The sequence below is a fragment of the Cydia splendana genome, chromosome 16, assembly GCF_910591565.1.
Source record: "Cydia splendana chromosome 16, ilCydSple1.2, whole genome shotgun sequence".
Lineage (NCBI taxonomy): Eukaryota > Metazoa > Arthropoda > Insecta > Lepidoptera > Tortricidae > Cydia > Cydia splendana.
In genome coordinates this window covers 10,336,902-10,357,559 of record NC_085975.1, presented here as the reverse complement: position 1 = coordinate 10,357,559, position 20,658 = coordinate 10,336,902, and the positions used below count along the sequence as shown (strand labels likewise).

The 20,658-nt window shown below is 39.3% G+C and overlaps 1 protein-coding gene across 1 annotated transcript in view; it reads right to left on the bottom strand.

Annotated features, from left to right (window-relative positions):
- Positions 1–1,202: 1,202 nt before the first annotated feature.
- Positions 1,203–20,658, bottom strand: part of LOC134798259 (cAMP-dependent protein kinase type II regulatory subunit) — a 31,445-nt gene continuing 11,989 nt past the window's right edge. The window contains exons 4-7 of the mRNA XM_063770649.1: positions 20,183–20,395; positions 11,883–12,054; positions 9,068–9,157; positions 1,203–4,797 (exon numbers count right to left, since the gene is read on the bottom strand). Coding sequence (XP_063626719.1) covers positions 4,667–4,797; positions 9,068–9,157; positions 11,883–12,054; positions 20,183–20,395 — 606 coding nt within the window. The 3' untranslated portion in view covers positions 1,203–4,666. The remainder of the gene's footprint in view (positions 4,798–9,067; positions 9,158–11,882; positions 12,055–20,182; positions 20,396–20,658) is intronic.

The window sequence follows — 20,658 nt, the reverse complement described above, 5'->3', positions numbered from 1 at the left end:
GCCGATAGGGATAGTGCCATACACATTAGAAAGGGGTATCATGATTCGTCCCTGAATCGCTGTCAAACTTCGGTTTTGTAGGAAGTGTCCTTTCTGTACGGTAGTCCTAATACTACTAATTATTTATTGTGCCAGGGCTAACACATAAGGGTGGTATTCCACCTGTCCGATGTGTTTTGCTTAATGAGAGAGTGAGACGCAATGACATTGAACCAATATGGAATACCAGTAATACCACCCTTATGTACGTACGTAGCCATACAGCGCTATCTATGTAGATGGTACAGCTCATGTGAGCGGTAGAATAGATTTGTCTAAGAAATTACTCTGGTTTGAACTCATTTGTTAACCCTTTATCAGGCAGTTGTCCCACCGCCGACGATGAGCGATAAGCGAGTAGAACGATAAACTAGAAACGAGTGGGCGAGCGGAGAGAAGCGAGTGTTAGCTCTAATAGTTTTGCCGCTCGGCTATAGGCGAGTGTTCGAGTGCGACGGGCGCGAGTATTACTCGCGTCACTCGCTCGTAGCCGAACACGCAGACTGATTGGTCTCGCAGCTCGAGTTCTAACTACGAAGCGAGCATCGCCGAGCGAGTACCGCTGAGCTAGTTTAAAGTTTTATCTTATCGCGGCGACAAACTAGTAGAGCGAGTGTTCTCGCCGGCAGTGTGAACAGTCAGCGATGAACTATTAATATATGTGTCTCTTTACTAACACAGGATCCTAAGCTTTTGTTCGTTTCTTGGGCGAGAAAATCGCCGATAGTTAATCGCTTACTCGCTCTTGGTGGGACAAGTGCCTCAGGCCGATAACAGATCGAAAATAACAATCGAATGTCAGTCTTACTACTTAATTGAAAATAGAACACAAGTTTGAAGTACCTACCTATGTGTATTTGGGAAATAATATGTCCCGGGCCACTTGCACCATTCCACTAACCCGGGGTTAACCGGTTAAACCTGGTATTACCATGGTTACCAATATAATTAGACACTAGGTTAACGGTTTAACCGGTTAACCCCGAGTTAGTAGATTGGTGCAAGTGGCGCAGCCTGGTAAAGGGTTAATATAACATGTAGTGAGCATTGAGCAATCCTCTTAAGCCTGTTGTTTGGTGATGGATGTGATATGATATGATATAATCAGAGCATAAGGATCAAGGAATTTGAGATACAATACAACTACGGCAATTAAACAACACTTTTAGATCTACAAACAAATATAATCCAGTTTTCTAACATTTTACGATACATAATTTTTATAAATGTACAGGGTAAGCTCATGACGTGGGAAAAGCGGTACTAGTTTTCAACTGGCTACCGTATGTGGTGCAATAATATTTAAACATGGGGGCGGCGAGCGCCGCGCTGATATGCTTTACTTTTCGTGGAACAGGTATGACAACTTACAGCTAATGTGAACATATGGAATAGGCTCCAAATTTCAACGTGCTGTCAGGTTACAAATCTACATTAGACACCAATGACTAGTAATTTATAAAAATTACGCTACGGTTAAGCGTATTTAATTCCAATTTCACATTAGAATGCCGGAGATAGGTGACCGGCTCGGAGACGCGGCCGTACTCTGTGCGTCCCGTGGAAGACAACAGAATCGAGACATCTCCATTCGTCCAGTTATATTTGTGCAAGTAATCCATATACTTCGAGCCCGTTATATTGGATTCAAATCTCAGGTCAAGAAACCGAATATACACTCGTAGCTAAGGTTGCCTCTCCTAGTACACTGATGCGATGCTAATAAGAATGCACGTTTTAGACATCAGTATAAAGAGAAAGATTTATATCTTAAGTATACTATGATTTATTAAAATCTATAAATAAATTCCACACTGACATAAAATTTAACACATGATATTGATGTAAAACGACATAGATAAATGACAGTAATTAGTTATTGCACAATACTATTAATTAACAGCTACTGGGTCTGATACACCGGGGACACACAGACACATGTCGTGACGCAACGCCCACCTGTACAGGTAACAAACACAACGTTATACACGGGTCACGGTACACGGGAATATCAAACATCATATTGTACCACAGAAGGGAACTCAGTGACGTCACACTCACACACGCGCACCATCCACTGGAGTTACTAAAGACCGAAACTTTTAATATTCCGGAACTACGTACAGTACAATCAAATTGTCATATAAAAGGTATTTTATGCAAGGTGTCAATACAACCATGTATAAATGTTTGTCATGTCTATCGATGAAGATCTCAGTATGAAATCAAGGGTATAAATTGGATTATTGTACTTATTAAAAGAATTGGTCAGTAGTTATACCTGATGGCACTAAATACACATATCTCACAACACATTTCACATAGAAAAAGGCAGTTTAAGAAGTCAAAACACGAGATTAACATTTAGTTGTTAGTGAGAAAGGCTTGTTGTTTCCTGATTGATGTTTGTATGAAAGTAGGCACTTGAAGTGAGAATTTTGCCCTCTTCATTGGTGAACAAATAAATTAAAATTGTAACAATAAAAACTAAATAAAATATATACGCATTATAATCATACTATGTCAAACAGTAACATGGGAATGTATTAAGCTATATCGAAACAAACGTCAAATGATGACAGACCTGCTTTGTTAACGAAAGCTAAAAGCACGGGACAGAGACGTAATTTGAAAAATCTTATTGACAAATTTCTTATAAAAAGCTCTGAAAATAGCTAATATGATAATCTAACAATCAAAATAAAATTATTAACATTATAATTCATTAGTAAATTCTTTAATTAAATAAAACAATATAATCAATCTTCTATGGCAGCAGAAATAAATTTGTACATGTAGCACATGGCATCAAACCGGCACATCCTCACCCCTCAGGATTTAACGTCTATGCTCATTCACCTAGTCTACCGATATTTAATTACAATAATAAGTGACGAAACTAACAGCTACGTAAACATAGACTTAATTATTAAAATTTAGTGCTACACACATGATGATCTTTACGCATTCCACTACTTTGGCTGGATTTAGAAATAAGGTTGTACAACTTTCTAATTTTAATTTATAATACTGGAAAGTTTTACCTGAGGGTTACTTGTGCTGCCGCGACCACACCGTGCCGCGCACGACACGTGGTCGTGTTCAGTGTCGTCTTGATACATCAATAAATATTATTCCTTATTCGCAAGGCGACATTCCCTTCTCCGGTGTTAGCAACCGAGCCTCGGTCCAGTCGGTATACCTCAGATCTTTCACGTTAAATGTTAATGAGCAAAACAAAACAATAGGAACTCACTACTACAAAAAACCTCAACACCAAAAGTGAACACAAAAATAATTCTCTCCCTAAACGATCCTTTTACAAATAATATATGTTCGTCTTTGTAAAATAAAATATAGTTCTGATACGATTACCACGATTTCCCGATCGCTACGGGTCCAGTGACCTCGCACTTGACATAGCCCGAGTGATACTTTTAAATTCGCATTTCCAGTAACAATTACAAACATGTCACTACTTTAATTTGGCATTCAATATCCGAACCACGCGACATACGTTCTCAATATACATACACTACACAAAGTAGTAGAATACATTAACAGAGATAACATAAATAAATATAGTATGTGAGTAGATTTGATCTAATCACGAGTAAAATTAAACTAGTAACTTTACCTACAGGTATACTCTATCCAGAAAAGCCCGTGTCAGTGAAAATATCTTAAATATTAATAGAAAACGGCGACAGCTGTAGAGAAAATCGCAACTATAGTTGAGACGCGATCGAGCGCCGAAAAGTATTGCATTGCCAACGTCAATCCGTCCAATATATGTACTCGATACAATATTGCCTTGTCCCCGTCACAGTCTGATTTTTTCGCTAGTCGGCGGTCGTCGAAACACACTGACAAAGTCTACTTTAATCTACATTTTTAATACTAACCCAATACCAAAGGTCACACAAATTTTATGGCACATAACGTGAGCAATGCTTGAAATAGTCTTAAAACGAATTTTGGTCATTATAAGTTAGTTAGATCGATGATATTGCTTATTGATCACTGGAACATTTGACTGGATAGTATCCTTCGCCAGTGAGTTTCTCGCGACCGCCGTGGTCGTGCCGCTCGCGACTGTTCCTTAAATTTACATAGCTACTAAGGCAGTTCTCTATCTAAAATAAGCGTATTTTTGTATCAATGCAATATCGTTGAGCGCTCGTCTGTTCGTCGTCTCCCCTTCCATTCAACTCGTAATCTATACCACGATACATTATCAAATGACTCAATTAACATGGCACTGATTTTTTTACAAATCAAAGTATATTTTTCTATCAAATTTTGTACCTCGTCCCAACGAACATTAGTAGCGGTTAAGCGAAAATATAAATTATTACACAAGCGTCAAGCGAGCTCGATGAGCACAAAACGGACTTTCCAAAAAAGTATCGAGATCACGCTATCTTCCTAACGAACGCGGAAAGGAAAAAAAGGCTTACAAATATAAAACATTAACGACCAATGGAAGGAGCCCGCCTCGGTACCGGACCTGGGCCTGCGTCAAGCAGGGACGGGGGACAGGGAGAGCGTGATCTCGAGGGTGGGCAGAGGGTAAGGGATGCAAGATTACGGTGTGTTCGGTGTTGGAAGGGGCGTGTTGGCGCGTTCATCGCACGTCGGTGAGGTTAGACTTGTCGCCGAACAGCTTCACCAGCTGTTCCTCGTAGTCGTCGATGTTGCGCTTCATGATCTCCATGCACGGGCCCAGCAGGCGCTCGAACGTCTCCACGTCCAGGACTGGAACACACACACACACAATTTATTATTTTATTTCACACCATTAAAGTTCGTTTTTTTAGCATTAGAAAAAACGTAAACAATCTTGACGTGTCTTTTTCTTAAAAAAACACCTTTGAAAAATAAGTCACGGCAAATATGTAACAATTATAAATCATATACGATTATTTATATGTATTCTTTTGATTTCACAAGCAATAGCTACTTATTTTTAAAAAGCGTTTTTCAATTAAAAGACACGTCTCGATCGCGTAGTTTTTTTCTAATGCTAAAAAAAACGAAATATATATTGACGAAATTCATTTATAAATGTGCGAAGTGCAGAAAAAGTGAAAGCGTGCACCGAGTCAATATATTACAGCGGCGCTTTGAGATGACATGAATAGGTATGGTTAGTTACCGTGCATAACATAATATAATACATAATACATGATACAGCAGACATCTTTCGTCATTCATCTTTCTGGCTCCGCGCGTTAGATAGAGTTGATCCTTTTATCACACGCCTGCAAAAAGTCGTACTATCTATATCGGCTTTCAAATTTAAATTAAATTCTAGCTACCTATTTCAACCCTCGGAAAGGTCGTGACATTCGAGCGATGTTGAAGCATCACAACAGTTTCTAGAAGAGTAGTCAATCAAAGATCAACCAGAATATGCGGCAAAGACGTAGGAGCAGTTTATAGCACTAAATCAAATCGGTCGGGACGGTTGGCACAGGCGCGTTGGGCGCCGCTATCGCTCATTCCCCGCATACTTCATATTCCATTCTTAGACTAAGTACACTAGAGACCATATAAACCGAATCGGGCATAAAAATATCCCTAAACTCGATAATAGTAGATATAGATACTCAGTAACATAAATACATTAGCACTTTATTTAGTACATATGAAAATAAACGTTACCAACGAGTTATGCTCGGAGTTAGTCTTTAGACAGAAAATTAGAAATTTGGGGAAAAACATGCGAGTCCGATTTAAGTAGCATTACTCGTAGAACATGGCTGCTGGGGCAAAAAGGTTGTTAAGAGGCGATCCCCAACAAGTTTTGGATGAAGGCAGCGTACGACAGGTCATTGTGGATATCCTTGACGGATGTTTATGTCCAGCAGTGGACGCTGGACGCCTTTCGCCCTATACGATGACGATTTATATATCTGACTGTACTTAGATAAGTCGCGATCTATTTTAGTCTCCTTGCCGACAGAATTAGCCCCGCGGAGTGTACTATAATTCGTCGGTAAACAGCTCGCAAGGTAAGCCGTATTTCATTCAGACACGGCGTCGTCATTTGCCGGCCAATTACTCGGTCGCAGCGCGTCCGCCCCCGGCCCGGCAATCATCTCGGACAGCGGCCAATTGACGGTAATTGACACCTGTCAAACCGGAGTTCAACAGTCCCTTTGCGGCAGTGGACAGGTATAATCGTTGGGTTTAGGGACAAATGCATTGAGGTCGATTAAGTTATGTTTATTACATTGTATGCGGGTCCGCACTCCGCTCCGATGCGCGAGCTGGACATCGCTATATACGCTGTCTCGGTCACACCCAGGCGTAAGGCGTAACACGTGGAGTGGACGGGCGATTTCTTTTTTCACGTAGAAATCTCAGACGTGTCACCGGACTCACCGGTTTAAAAGCTCTTATTACAACACCTATAATACATATATACCTGCGATTACTGCAAATGATTAAGATTTCTAAAGATATAAACATTTTGGGATTACCCTATTTCTTATTAATTTTCGGCTACAAATATAATGACCACCAAAAAATACTTTGGTACCCTAAATAAAAAAATCATGCTTACCAAAAAAAATTACTGAACACCAAAAAAATAAGGCCTAAAAATACAAAAGTACCACCACTTTAATTACGACTGCACTTCAAATTGTATTCAAATACCAAATATATTGAATGATCACCAAAAATCATTAATGATCACCAAATCTTGAAGACCAAATTAATGCGATATTTTCACCTAAATAAACCACTATGATTACCAAAAAATGTATACATATTACCAAATAAAGTAAACTAATGCCAAAATTACTAGCCCCTCCCGCTCAACCCCCCGTAGCCCGCACCGCATACCTACCTAACCTAATCTACTTTTCTAGTAGCATTTCGTTATGCTACTAGAAAAGTAAGTTAAACTGCTATCAGTTAAGTGGGTTAAGTTAGGTTAGCACTGCGACCCTTACAGAAACGAAATGGTACTAGAAAAGTAGGTTAGGTTAAGTTTCAACTGCTACCCATACAGATACGAAACGCTACTAGAAAAGTGGGTTAGGTTAGGTTTGAACTGCGACCCTCACAGAAAAGAAATGCTACTAGAAAAGTGGGTTAGGTTAGGTTTGAACTGCGACCCATACAGAAACGAAATGCTACTAGAAAAGTGGGTTAGGTTAGGTTTGAACTGCGACCCTTGCAGAAAAGAAATGCTACTAGAAAAGTGGGTTAGGTTAGGTTTGAACTGCGACCCTTACAGAAACAAAATGCTACTAGAAAAGTGGGTTAGGTTAGGTTAGAACTGCGACTGTTACAGAAATAAAATGCTACTAGAAAAAGGTGACGAAGTGGATTAATTAATTTAATAGGATAACGATATATTAAATGATTGCACATTTTTAATTAAAATGTGGTTACAATTTTGTGATCATTTACTATTTTTGCGTTTACAATGATTATTTTGGAGCCATTTGCTTTAATAGGATAGCAAGATTTAAAAATTTGGTTATCATTTTACATTAAAATGGAGTTCTAATTTTGGTGGTCATTTACTATTTTTGGGTTTACAATGATTATTTTGGTGTCATTTTCATTAATAGGATAGCAAGATGTAAAAATTTGGTTATCATTTCACATTAAAATGGGGATTGAAATTTGGTAATCATTGACTATTTTTGGGTTAATAATGATTATTTTGGTGTCATTTCCTTTAAAAGGATAGTAAAATGTAATAAAATTGGTAATCATTTCACATTAAAATGGTGTTATAATTTTGGTGATCATTCATGATTTTAGGGTGGTAAAATAGATTTTTTTGGTATTAAATTTTACTAAATCTGGTGATCAGTTAAATAGCAGCCTTAATTTTCTGAAACATAAAAAAATGCTTGGAAAAATCCAATAATTTCCAACATTGTTTTAAATTTTTAATCTACTGATTCTCAGAACGCCCTCTATTTATTGTTGTAATGTAATTAGTGGACACCAAGAGCAATTAGTGGACACCAAAAATAGTGACATCCTTTTTTAATGCACATAATGATCATCAATAACCGGTTTTTACAAATCTGTAAAGGCAAGTTTTTCTAATTGTATAAAAAATTTAATTGATCATGCCGTTTGGTCTTGGTAGGTATAATCATTGAGTTGTCAAGTTTTTATACAGGTAATTAACTAATTAGTCTGAGCTACCGGCCAAGCTCCAGTGTTCAAGAGCAACCGTCAGTGTCTTTTTAAATTCTCATCTCCACGACGGAGGTAGAGTACTGCATTTCGTTTTGATTACGAAATTCACGACGTCCTACAACAACAATACCAACGTGACAGAAAGCAATAATATGTTATAGTCTGTCGATTTGTAACTGGCCCCGAGCCGCTAATCCTTTATCTATTGTTAAGTAAAACAGCACATACCTGTAAAAAAATGGGTCGTGTAATTCTCTACGGTTACTGAGTGCTGGCGAGCCGAATCAGTCTAAAATGTGTCATCCAGATGCATAACAAAGGCGCGTTATCGGAGAGCGCACCTACACTGGTTTTTTGAGCGTTGGACTAGCCCGCGCTCAGGTGCAAACTAGAATAATTAATACCCTTTTATGCAGGTAAGTAGCACGTGCGGTTTTACTTAAAAATAGACAAAGGATTAGCAGTTCGGGGCCAGCTACAAATCGACAGAATATAACTAGTGTAAGTGAGACACATCCTTCTGGTTTGATGCTCTTTTCAGACCGTTTTCTCTAGTCTCCTCTGATCGCCTGTCCTGCTCTTAGATTATCCAAATTGTAACAGTTCTCTCCGTGATTATCCACACTCTATTTTTATTTGCAAGTGGGGTTCCATTAATTAATCATTCGTATAATACGTCGCAGCCGTAAACCTGTTATCGCCTCCGAAAGAAGTGGAAGAGGTTTGTTATTATTGGCAGGTATTGTTGGCTAATGTAGCTAGTCCGTAATATCCTTGAAATGGCGTTTGCGATTTTAGCGAACGAATGTTCCATTCGGCTCATATTTCCATGAGCTATAGGAATACTCACATGCAAGCTTGACGGGCCCGACGGCGTACGCGGAGGCGGCGCGCGGCTTGTGGGTCACCAGCGCCAGCTCGCCGAAGTAACCGCCTTTGCCTGCACACAAACACATACATATGAGAACACTGTTTATAATGTGCGAAAATCGCTCGCTCGCTCGTGTTTAAACGTAAGAGGAACGTTTATAACATCATTTGAGGCTCCAAAAATTGGCGCTCTAATAATTAAGTATGAGAGCGCGACCGCTCATTTTAGTAGCGTCCACTTTGACATTACAATAAAGAAAAAAAAATAGGGTAGGAGGGTTGTTGTAGACGTAGGCTTTACTACAAACTGGTGGAGGAAGCGATCGAGAGGCACAAATCGCAGCCAAAGTATTTTACAAATGAAAGAGCGCTTATGACTAGTGACCTGGCGGTCTCCATAAACTCAGCCTGGCTTATGACCGACAGGGAGGGCAAGAGATAAACAAGTGCTTTGAAGCTTTTTATTATTGCCGCGTGTAGAAATTTTAACGTCTTCCTGTGACCAGAACTAATGGAATTTCCTGGCCGGATAACAAGCGGTTATTGGTCCTTTACGGCCCGGAGCACTTGCTCTGATTACATGCACAGAACATTATTATGTTAAAAATTCAGTAAAGCTATTTAAGATTAAAATTTTTGGATCCAGCGGTTTTCACTATATCATGAATCATGCATGATGACTTCACTAGGTAACGGAATGTAAGTTCATAAGTTATATTTTATATTACATAAGGTCAACTGCTATTTAGGGTCCCGTTTTTACCCTTTGGGTACGAAATTACTAAGACTCCACTGTCCGTCTGTCTGTCTGTCACCAGGCTGTATCTCATGAACCGTGGTAGCTAGACAGTTGAAATTTTCACAGATGATGTATTTCTGTTGCCGCTATAACAGCAAATACTAAGAAGTACGGAACCCTCGGTGGGCGAGTCCGACTCGCACTTGTCCGGTTTTTATTATTATTGTTGTAATAAGGATTTGCAATAGGTACCTACTATTATTATATTTTGTCCAGTTAATTTTAATGATGGAAGTTTTATAATGTTTTCCTGTCGATATGTTCTGCTTAGGGCATGCAGTACCGGTTCCGGTACCAAGAATTTAATTTCCCGGTTCTGGGCATGGCCGGAACCGGGATTCCCGGTTCTTAAGGCATATTAAGATTATACTTAAGAAATTGTTTGTGTTAGTGTAAAATCTTTATGAATGACTTATTTTCATATAAATTATTACATACGTATTAATAAATGACTTATTTTATCAAAAAATCTAGCGTTCCAACCAGTGGCGGATTTGCAGTCTTTGCCGCCCTAGGCCCCAGGCCCTGTAACTGCCCCTTTCTCAGCGCCCATCATATTGACTACATTTTGAGTTATTTCTTGTTATCATCAGCGAATTTTTTGTCACAATTCGCCGCCCCTAATATCTTGCCGCCCTAGGCCCGGGCCTACTTGGCCTTAGGGCAAATCCGCCACTGGTTCCAACCTATTTTACGAAACCAACCGGCACACGGCCCTTTACATTTTGAGACTTTGCCTATGCTCGCTCACATTTTTGTAAATCTTCCGCTACGCCCCTTTGGAAATTCCCAATAATCACTACAAGTAAATATTATTGCACGCGCTTTCATCGCAAAACCTTGGCTATAGGCTAGACTCTAGCCTATAGCTGGTGGCTCTAGCCGCTAGAGTCACCAGCCCCGCGAATCGCTGGTTTGCCTCCGCCTGATGGGCATGGCTTTACGAGCTACACGGGAGGCCCCGTAGTCGATGCACTCAGCACTATGACGGCACGGCATACAGAAATTAAAAAATCAACCCGACAACGGATTTTTTTCATATAAAACCAACTTCCTAGAAAGAAAGAAGAATATTCGAATATACCTAATATCCTACTTACTTAAGATTAAAAAGTTGTTAAAAAATATAGCTTCCGTCACCGTCCTAAGTCACCCGAGCCAAAACGTAATATCTATTGGAATACCTACTTTGCTACGTTTCATAGCAACATTATTAAATGTGATTTAATGTCCCGAGCTAAAGTACTAGTATTAAAATGGGAATAAATACGCATACTGATGAGAACCGGGAAGTACCGGTACCGGGTCTTCAGTACCGGTTCTTTCGATTCAATGAAATTCCCGGGAATTCCCGGGAATTTGAGAACCGGGAATTCCCGGGAGCATGCCCTAGTTCTGCTTTAATGAAGGTCGGTACATATTTAATGATAATGACGTGAAAACAAATATTATGCATAAAAATTGTTTTTAATTTGCAACTTCTTGCTTTTCTTGAGTTAGCATGACCGAGCATAGTCAAAGAAAATAAGCTAAGCATAGTAAGCTGGGTGCCGATGTTAAGGTTTGGAATAATGTAAAGGTAAAGGCTAGGAGAGGTAGTGGAGATGGACTGGCCACATGTTGAGAGACAGGCAGGAAAAATGGAGCAAAATCGTAACGTATTGGTACCCAAGAGGTTGCACACTGAGCCAGAGGAGACCTCGAACCGGATGGGAGGATGTACTCAAACTCACAGCGGGCCCGAACTGGAGAAGAGTGGCCCACGACAGACCCCAATGGAAAGAGCTAGAGGAGGCCTTTGCCAAGCGGCACATTGAGCTTAGAGACATACTTTAACTCAGAATAAAAATCAGACATACTTTAACTCATCTAGAGACTTAGCACTAACTGCTTATCACGGTTATGCGTCATCTCTACTTAGCTATGGCTTGATTATCTGGGGAAATTCGGTAGATATTAAAGGGCTTAATAGATAGATAGCAAGGCTAGGACTGACCGAGGCGCTTGATCTCGTGCTCGTTGCCGTCGTCGCGCGCGATGCGGATGCTGACGGAGCCGTCCTCCACGAAGTACATGCCGTCGGCGGTGTCGCCCTGCCGGATGATCATCTCGCCGTCGATCAGCGTGCGCGGGATCAGCGCGTCCGCCAGGTTGGCGCGCTCGTACGGCTGTCGAAACAAATCACAATTATAATACATGTACACTTAGCTGCAGAAAAAGCGACACTCTTACGTATTAACACTTTCGGTGCCGGGCGCCCCGTTTGCAGTACACAATGAACACACATACGTGTTCTTGGCTGTGAATGTGTTAACTATAGAAGTTAGGGTTAGCGCAGGGGCGTATACGATCAATGTGTGTTTTGGATCGTTAATTTTTATTGACTACATACTTACGTTCGAAAATTGCAATATTAGTGACATAATGCCTTATTTTCGAAAGATTATTTTTCTTTTATAACTCTAAGTCTAAACTATGATTCATTGTTACTAATCGCTACATGTGCGACTGTATTATCTTATATGTATAAATAATGTACGACTGTACGTAAACCGCCGTAAGGTATTGATCACCGCCTTCATAAATGTCGAACAGAAAATTGCCATTGATGGCATTGTTTTTTTTATTGTAGAACTTTCCTGTATAACTTGTGATTGCATTTATACTTGGAGAACATGGTTCATTTATTGTCCAACCGTACATAAACATAAATTACGAACACATTTTTAGTTAAAGTGCAACAAATGCACATTACTAACGCGTAAAATATACACTAATTACATCATTAGACCAAACGGAACAAATCGAATCATTGTTACTAATCGCTCTACTTCATTTATTGTATAAATAATATATGACTGTAAGTAAACCGCCTTAAGGGGGTATTGATCAATGATCACCGCCTTCATAAATGTTGAATATTTTCACCGTGTCCAGTGGCCGGTGACCTACTTCTGTACTGTCGGCGCCTATTACGTATCGGGGTTCGATTTCGAGCTGGGGAAACGGACATGTTTCTCATAAATATTTATCTAGTACGTCAAAGGTAATTGGGACATAACATCATTCAAAATATTTTAACATAGAGTTGGTCACTTCAGAGAATATCTGAGAGACGACAAAAGATCCAGTAAAAAATTGAAATAAAATAATTATGTCTGCGTTGAAATTTAATCATCAATCAACAATTTTATCGAAGTAATTAACACATTCGCCGCACATATTAACCGCGATCGCGTCCTACAACCAATGACATTTGAACATGATTCGTGACCAGATTACAAAGTGTTAAGGTGGCGGCAGATCTGAAACTTTCGCTTGCGTTGGGTTATTCGAGGCGATCTTGTTACTTTGCGGTTACATTGCAATTAATCTGCGAACTCTCGTTTTGAGTGTAGGTTAGCGCGCGACAGTATCTCGTCTGCGAGATAGACTACCCGTCCCTCTCTAATTAACAGTAAGAAAAAGACGGATAGTCGCGCCGCTCCTGTACTAGGCTTACTGGTCGAGTATGCTCCATATCCTTGTACACTGTTTGCATGTATTGGCTAAACTGAGGGCTGAGTGGGCCACTCGGCGCACGCCGCAAGTGACACGACTCGCTATACTGAATGTTCTAATGCTCTAGCTGTATCGTGTAATGTATAACACCAAAATATTATAAGTCGGTCTTCACCATTATGTCACAATAAAGTTACTTTTTCACCGTCAGTGTATTTATCCGATTGGCGATGATATTTCTCGATGCGGTTGGAAATTTATAGACTTTGAAGACCTATAGATAGATGCATTTATGCACATGTAAAGATATTCCCACAAGAATCGGATCGAGTAATTACGTATCTATGCAAACAAAACAGTTATTAAATCAGGGCATAAAAACATCACGCACCTGATAGGAGTTCGGTTACATTAAAAACGTGGTAACAATTCTTATCAATGAAATAATCTTAGTGTAAATCAGAATCAAGTGATAACGGGGTGACGTGATAAACATCGGTCTACCCGAAATGTCTTTTGTAATGTTATATCAATGATTAATGAATACACACTTTTATAGAGTGCCTTATGACATATTTAATCCGCGCTTTCGTAATGTACTATCACATGACGTTGTTATGGGTTTTCCATCCGTGATGCGCATCTATTTGGGAATAGAAATCGGATTAGTAGAAAAAGTTGCGTACTAACCAATCAAATCAGCTCGGTACGTCAATAAAACTATTTGTTACTATGATGTTTGTATGAGAACGCATTTTATTTTTATTTTTTTTATTTTTTTTGTTAGGCTACTTTGGTCTATTATGTGTACTTTTATAGATACACAAAAACTTGGTTGATTTTGTTTTTATATTGGTATATTTCCGTAAAAATAATGCCATGATCCCTGTGAAACATTTTAATTTATCTATAGGAAACCACCTTACTTAGTAAAAAGTAGTAAAACCACAAACGTGTAAAGTGTAAACTACATGCATGCAAATTAGCTAATTGAAGATTTGGGTCAAAGTCAGTTTAAAAGATACGTCATAGACATAACACACGTACGACTAAAGTAAACCTTGTTACAAACGCCCATTTTCAGCCTTAGGGCTGATTTAGACGGCGCGCGAACTCGCATGCGATTTTAGTTACATTGCGGACTGTTGGTTACGTCCAATTCAACCGACCGATCAAAACCCGCAATGGTATGAAACTCGCATGCGAGTTCTCGCATCGTCTGAATCAGCCCTTAGTTTCATAGGGCTGGCAAGCATTCCACCGAGGCACACCAAACGAGAATGTTCGGTCGGACTTATATGAACGGACCTATCTTTACTTTTGAAATCTTTGACGGCAGTGCGTTTTGCTATCCGTCTGATGAAGTAGGGAGGGTTCAGTCTGTTGAGCGTAATTTAAAGATACCTCAAACATAACCACTCGTACGACTAAAGTAAACCTTTTTGCAAACGCACATTCCCGTTCAGCGCTTCAGCGTTAGTTTGATAAGGCTGGCTTCACACGGCAGTGCCTTACTATCCGTCTGACGAAGTAGGGAGGGTTAGGGTATAGTTTGTTGAGCGTAATTTAAAGATACCTCAAACATAACCACACGTGCGACTAAAGTAAACCTTGTAGCAAACGCCCATTCCCGTTCAACGTTAGTTTGATAAGGCTAGCTTCACACGGCAGTGCCTTCCTATTCGTCTGACGTAGTAAGGAGGGTATCAGAGTACAGTTTGTTGAGAGTAATTTAAAGATACCTCATAAATATAACCACACGTACGACTAAAGCAAACCTTGTAGCAAACGCCCATCCCCGCTCAGCGTTAGTTTGATAAGGCTAGCTTCACACGGCAGTGCCTTTCTATTCGTCTGACGAAGTAGGGAGGGTTAGTGTATAGTTTGTTGAGCATAATTTAAAGATACCTCATAAATATAACCACACGTACGACTAAAGCAAACCTTGTAGCAAACGCCCATCCCCGCTCAGCGTTAGTTTGATAAGGCTAGCTTCACACGGCAGTGCCTTTCTATTCGTCTGACGAAGTAGGGAGGGTTAGTGTATAGTTTGTTGAGCATAATTTAAAGATACCTCAAAGATAACCACACGTGCGACTAAAGTAAACCTTGTAGCAAACGCCCATTCCCGTTCAACGTTAGTTTGATAAGGCTAGCTTCACACGGCAGTGCCTTTCTATTCGTCTGACGTAGTAAGGAGGGTATCAGAGTACAGTTTGTTGAGAGTAATTTAAAGATACCTCATAAATATAACCACACGTGCGACTAAAGTAAACCTCGTTACAATCCCGTTCAGCGTATCTTCGCTAAAGTGGGTTCACAGTTCACACGGCGTAGTTAGTACCGTTATTTCCCACTGACGAAGAAGGGAATCTAAAGTTTTCGAGTGGGGGTTATCTCATAAACATAGCCAAATAACGCTACTATAGAATTATTTGTTACAATCGGTTTAAAAAGGTTTATAGATAAACTTGAGCAAGCATTTCGTCCATACATAAACTTTTGACATCAATGTTCCGTATCCGAATGTTTCCTCCACCATAATGGTTTTGTTTCAATGAAGTACAGCCAAACAGCAAGAAGTTGTACGACCGTTTCGTTTCGTAAAAATAACGAGCAGACGCAGTAGGACTTTAACAAACGGTCTTGTATTTATAGCCAAACTTTTATCATAATATCTGGGAGACCGAGCTTTGCTCGGAAAACATAAAAACACAATGCGCGTTTTCCCAAGATAAGACCTAGCTAGACCGATTTTTCGGCCCTGAAAACCCCTATATAGCAAATTTCATCGAAATCGTTAGAGCCGGTTCCGAGATCCCCGAAAGATATATATTAACAAGAATTGCTCGTTTAAAGGTATTAGATAAACAATGATAAACGTGCCGTGTGGACTAAGCCTAAGGTTAATAGTTGGAGTAGGGTAACCACCCCTCGGAGGAAATCTTCATACATGAATGGTTTTTTTGTAGTCCAGTCTCGCGCGAAGCTCGTGCCCCGGTTTAACTAATCTCCTTTACGTTTATGGCTGAAGTTCGAGTAGCGGTTGAAGAAATTAACCGCCCTAAGCTAAAAAGCGGTATTTGCAATAAATTTTCATTGAAAATACGTCCTTTTAGCTTAGGAGGGCAGTACGGCCCGCCCGCCGGTAACTTTGGTGGCCCTTAGTTTAATTATTTCGATATACCTATGTAATAGGGGTCGGACAGTTGTTAAAATGATATCAGATTATAATCCAAATTAAAGTTCGAAAATTAAACAAAAATCAGTCGGATTTATTTTCCAATTTTAATTACTTAGGTCCTACTCCTACTTACCTAGATTTACCCAAAATCGAGGCGATTGTAACGTATGAACGCTAACTCAATGAAGTCACATTTTTTTATTAATATAATGTTAGTTGACATCATGTATAAACTGTAAGTACTACCTTCTGTCTGGAGATTACGGTAGTCATTTAGTAGGAGATATATTGTATGATTTTTACTAAAAAAATTCTATCTAACCACATGACATGACCCACATGAACATGTGAATTTACATAAAAGCCTGTAAAATGACACTTGGTGTGCGTACTCGGGTCATCGCTCTGTAAATAATTAATAACCGCGGTCACAATAAAAAGAATACAAATATCCCGGCTATGCTGCACGTAGTACGAGGGGCGAAGTTGTGTTTGCTTACTTTTAACTTTATGTATTCTTTATACGCACGTGCCCTAATTTCTAGTCGAAGTAACCAGCTGGTTGAAATCGAGCTTCATAATAACTTCTTTTACGGTTTAGTAATACCATCCAACTATGGGAGTATGTAATACACATAATATAATAGGACATTATTGTCCTTTTCAGTTTTGTCTTACGTTTTTCAGGGTTCCGTACCCAAAAGGGTAAAAACGGGACCCTATTACTAAGACTCCGCCGTCCGTCTGTCTGTCTGTCACCAGGCTGTATCTCATGAACCGTGATAGCTAGACAGTTAAAAAAAATCATGTATTTCTTTTGCCGCTATAACAACAAATATTAACAGAATAAAATAAATATTTAAGTGGTGCTCCCATACAACAAACGTGATTTATTTCCCGTTTTTTGCGTAATGGTACGGAACCCTTCGTGCGCGTTTAATTTATGAAAATATTTGATCTTAAAACTGCGTCATTTCAAATCATAGTTAAACATAAGCGACGATATTCGAGTTAGTTTTAGACCGCTGGGGTTTTTACATTATACCGCTCTCTACTTTTATGGATCATGTATTAATTCTTACTCCATGTAATCACTCACAATTTCTGCAAAAATCTACTGACCTTCTTAATCTCAAGTGACATTGTACAAATACATCGTAAAACGATTAAAACTAAAAATGGAACCTTGGTTCCCAAACACAGCTGGTGTTAGTTATATTAAAGTCGCCTGCAATAATATTTTGAACAATGAAGCGCTCGAAATACATGACATGCTCAGGCTATACCAGACGGGCAACACACGGATTGCCGATTTACTATCTAGATATTCTAGATTCTAGCGTATAAACCGTATATTGTCAATAACAACAATAAACTTATGCATCAAATTATATGTATTATCGTAAATATCTTGTTTTATTATTCCATTTGAAGTCTTATTTATATTTTCCTCAGCAAAATGTGAACGCGACGAATATCACTCTTGTTTATCCTATTTCACATCTGCTAGATCTTCTATAGCTATTGCGGAGTAAATTCAGCCATTAAGCGCTTATATCTGAACTCCTAGATTTACGGCGCCATTAATAATATGACATTACATTCCTTTGAGTAAAATACAGCGTTCTCACAGAATGTTAAAAATATATATGAGACCTTATTTAGACCATAACCTTAGTCGTAGAACAGAAATAAATGGAATTTTAAGAGGAAAGACGACGGACGCTTCTCCATACAAACGTAGTCCGCATTTTCCTCTCTGGATATTGACATTGTGGAGAATATTTTTACATAATAGTTATCATGTATATTTACCATAGCTATGCCCTACGTTTGATATTTTTCGATTTTTTGATCATTGTAAAAATTAGGAGCGAAAAACAGATTCCATAGAAAAATTCAAATGCTAACTAACTTTTATAATAATTAAAAAATCGAAAAAAAAAACAAACGTAGGGCATAGCTATGGTTGATATACAACTAATTGTGTCAAAATATTTTGAATAATGTTAATATCCAGAGAGGAAAATGAGGACTATGTTTGTATGAAAAGGCGATTTCACGCGGGTCCTCCGCTTTCGTCTTAACGCTCTAGCTGTTGCGAAGTCATATTACAAAGCAGACCTACTAAAATGTTGCTATCTTCTTGCCAACAGATTTGGCAAACAATTATTGCCTTGTGTTTTTTTTAATCCCGAACGCAAAAGAAGAGTGTTATAAGTTTTATATGTGTATTTGCTTGTGGCATCGTATATCCCAAACGGATTTGAGTGCAGTTTATTTCATCGAAAGTCTTGTTGTCGAAATGGTTCTAAAATATGTTTGGTGTCTCATTGGAACTAATGGCAGAATTTCGGCTAATGATATAATTTAGAAGGCTAATTTTAAGGTTTAGGTAAGGTTTAAGGCAGTCAGTTCCACAAAAACTAGTGTCCACTATTCCATATCAATAATTGGGATTAGGTTTTCAAAGGGTCGGCAACGCACATGTAACACCCCTGGAGTTGCAGGCGTCCATAGGCGCCGGTGACCGCTTACTATCATGCTTATTTGCCACGGACCAAAAACTTGAACGGACCCGCGTTAACTTAAGAATCGTTCGCTGAAAATTCAACTGGAAAACACCAAGATGAATAAGAAATTGACGTTTTTTACTATCAGTACTCGCATTTATCATGTCACGGCACAATCATGCGACGTCACACTCGCAGCGTTCGCGATTATCCGTAGTAGATTATGTCAATGATACAAAAACAATATAATTTCCTTGGGGCAAGCGGCGCGCGGTTGCAATTGAACCATTTCTTTTAGAAACAGCTTAAGTTTAATCACAGCTTCTTTTAAAGTATACCTTATCGGTAATGACTTAAGGTGTAATTTAAAGTGTTGTCGCAAGAGCAAGAAGCTGTTATGAAGCGATCCTTTGAAACACGATAGCCGCGCGTTCGTAAAGCGACCCGATCAATTATGCCGTTTATAGATACGTAATTGTATTGGGGCCGGTATTTTCTATATGGACGTTTATTAGTCGTTAAATACTGCGAATTAGTTTAATGCTTGCCAATTTATTTTATTGGAAGGTTTTATTACGTGCTCTTTTATAATAAAAGGAAAATAAATGAAGATATGGAAGATATCATTTCGTATTTTGCTAACTGAACAGGAACACACCTTTGTAAATTTTATTACCTACCCTAGTCAAAAAAACCTAGTGAAAATGTATGAAAAAAAAGGCTTCAAAACATTCAACAATGCTAACGTTGTGGCATATTTCTTTAAAAAACGATAAAGTTTTACCTATTGATATAGCCGACTTCGGCTTGATAGCCGAACCTTTGTAAACTGTCTCGACAGTCGTTCAGATTTTTCAAACAGGTGCACAAGGAATTCATGCATTTTAAAACAATACATTACGGTAACCCAGTTACTTTCGATTTTAAACACATTCCCACGTGCTGCTATCTGAATTAACTTAGCGCTTTTTGAAGGCGCTCTCGAGCAGGATGCGGCAAAGTGTGGCGGTCTCTTGGTCAGAGGGCGCCGGGAGTCCATGTGGCATGTCGTACATGAGACGTTACTCGTACATTCAGAGGCATGTAGTTGTGACGTACCTGGAGAGCCTTAAGCATGGGCACTTTGTCAAGCAGCTCCTCGTAGAGCTTGCGCTTTTTGAAGGCGCTCTTGAGCAGGATGCGGCGGAAGGTGTGGCGGTCCATGGCCCAGAGCGCGCCGGGCGTCTGCGCGCGGACGGACGCCGCGCGCGGCATGTTGTACATCAGCGCCAGTTCGCCGAACGACCCCGAGCCTTCGTATGTGTGCACCACCTGCGAACATAAGGAGATTAGTGTGTACACACCCATGAGAAATTATTAGAGGGCTGAGTTTTGGATAGGAGGGTCTGGGAATTTTTTTTTACATATATTTTGTTGGCCTGTTTAAACTCTTAGCAAATAAAAAAGCTGTTTTTGAATGTAGATAGTCATTCTAAATGATTTGCTGCTATACACTGATATGGAGAAGAACAGAGGTTGCCCTTTGCCCATAAGTGTTACAATACTGTGCTGAAAGGCTAACAAATTAAAATACT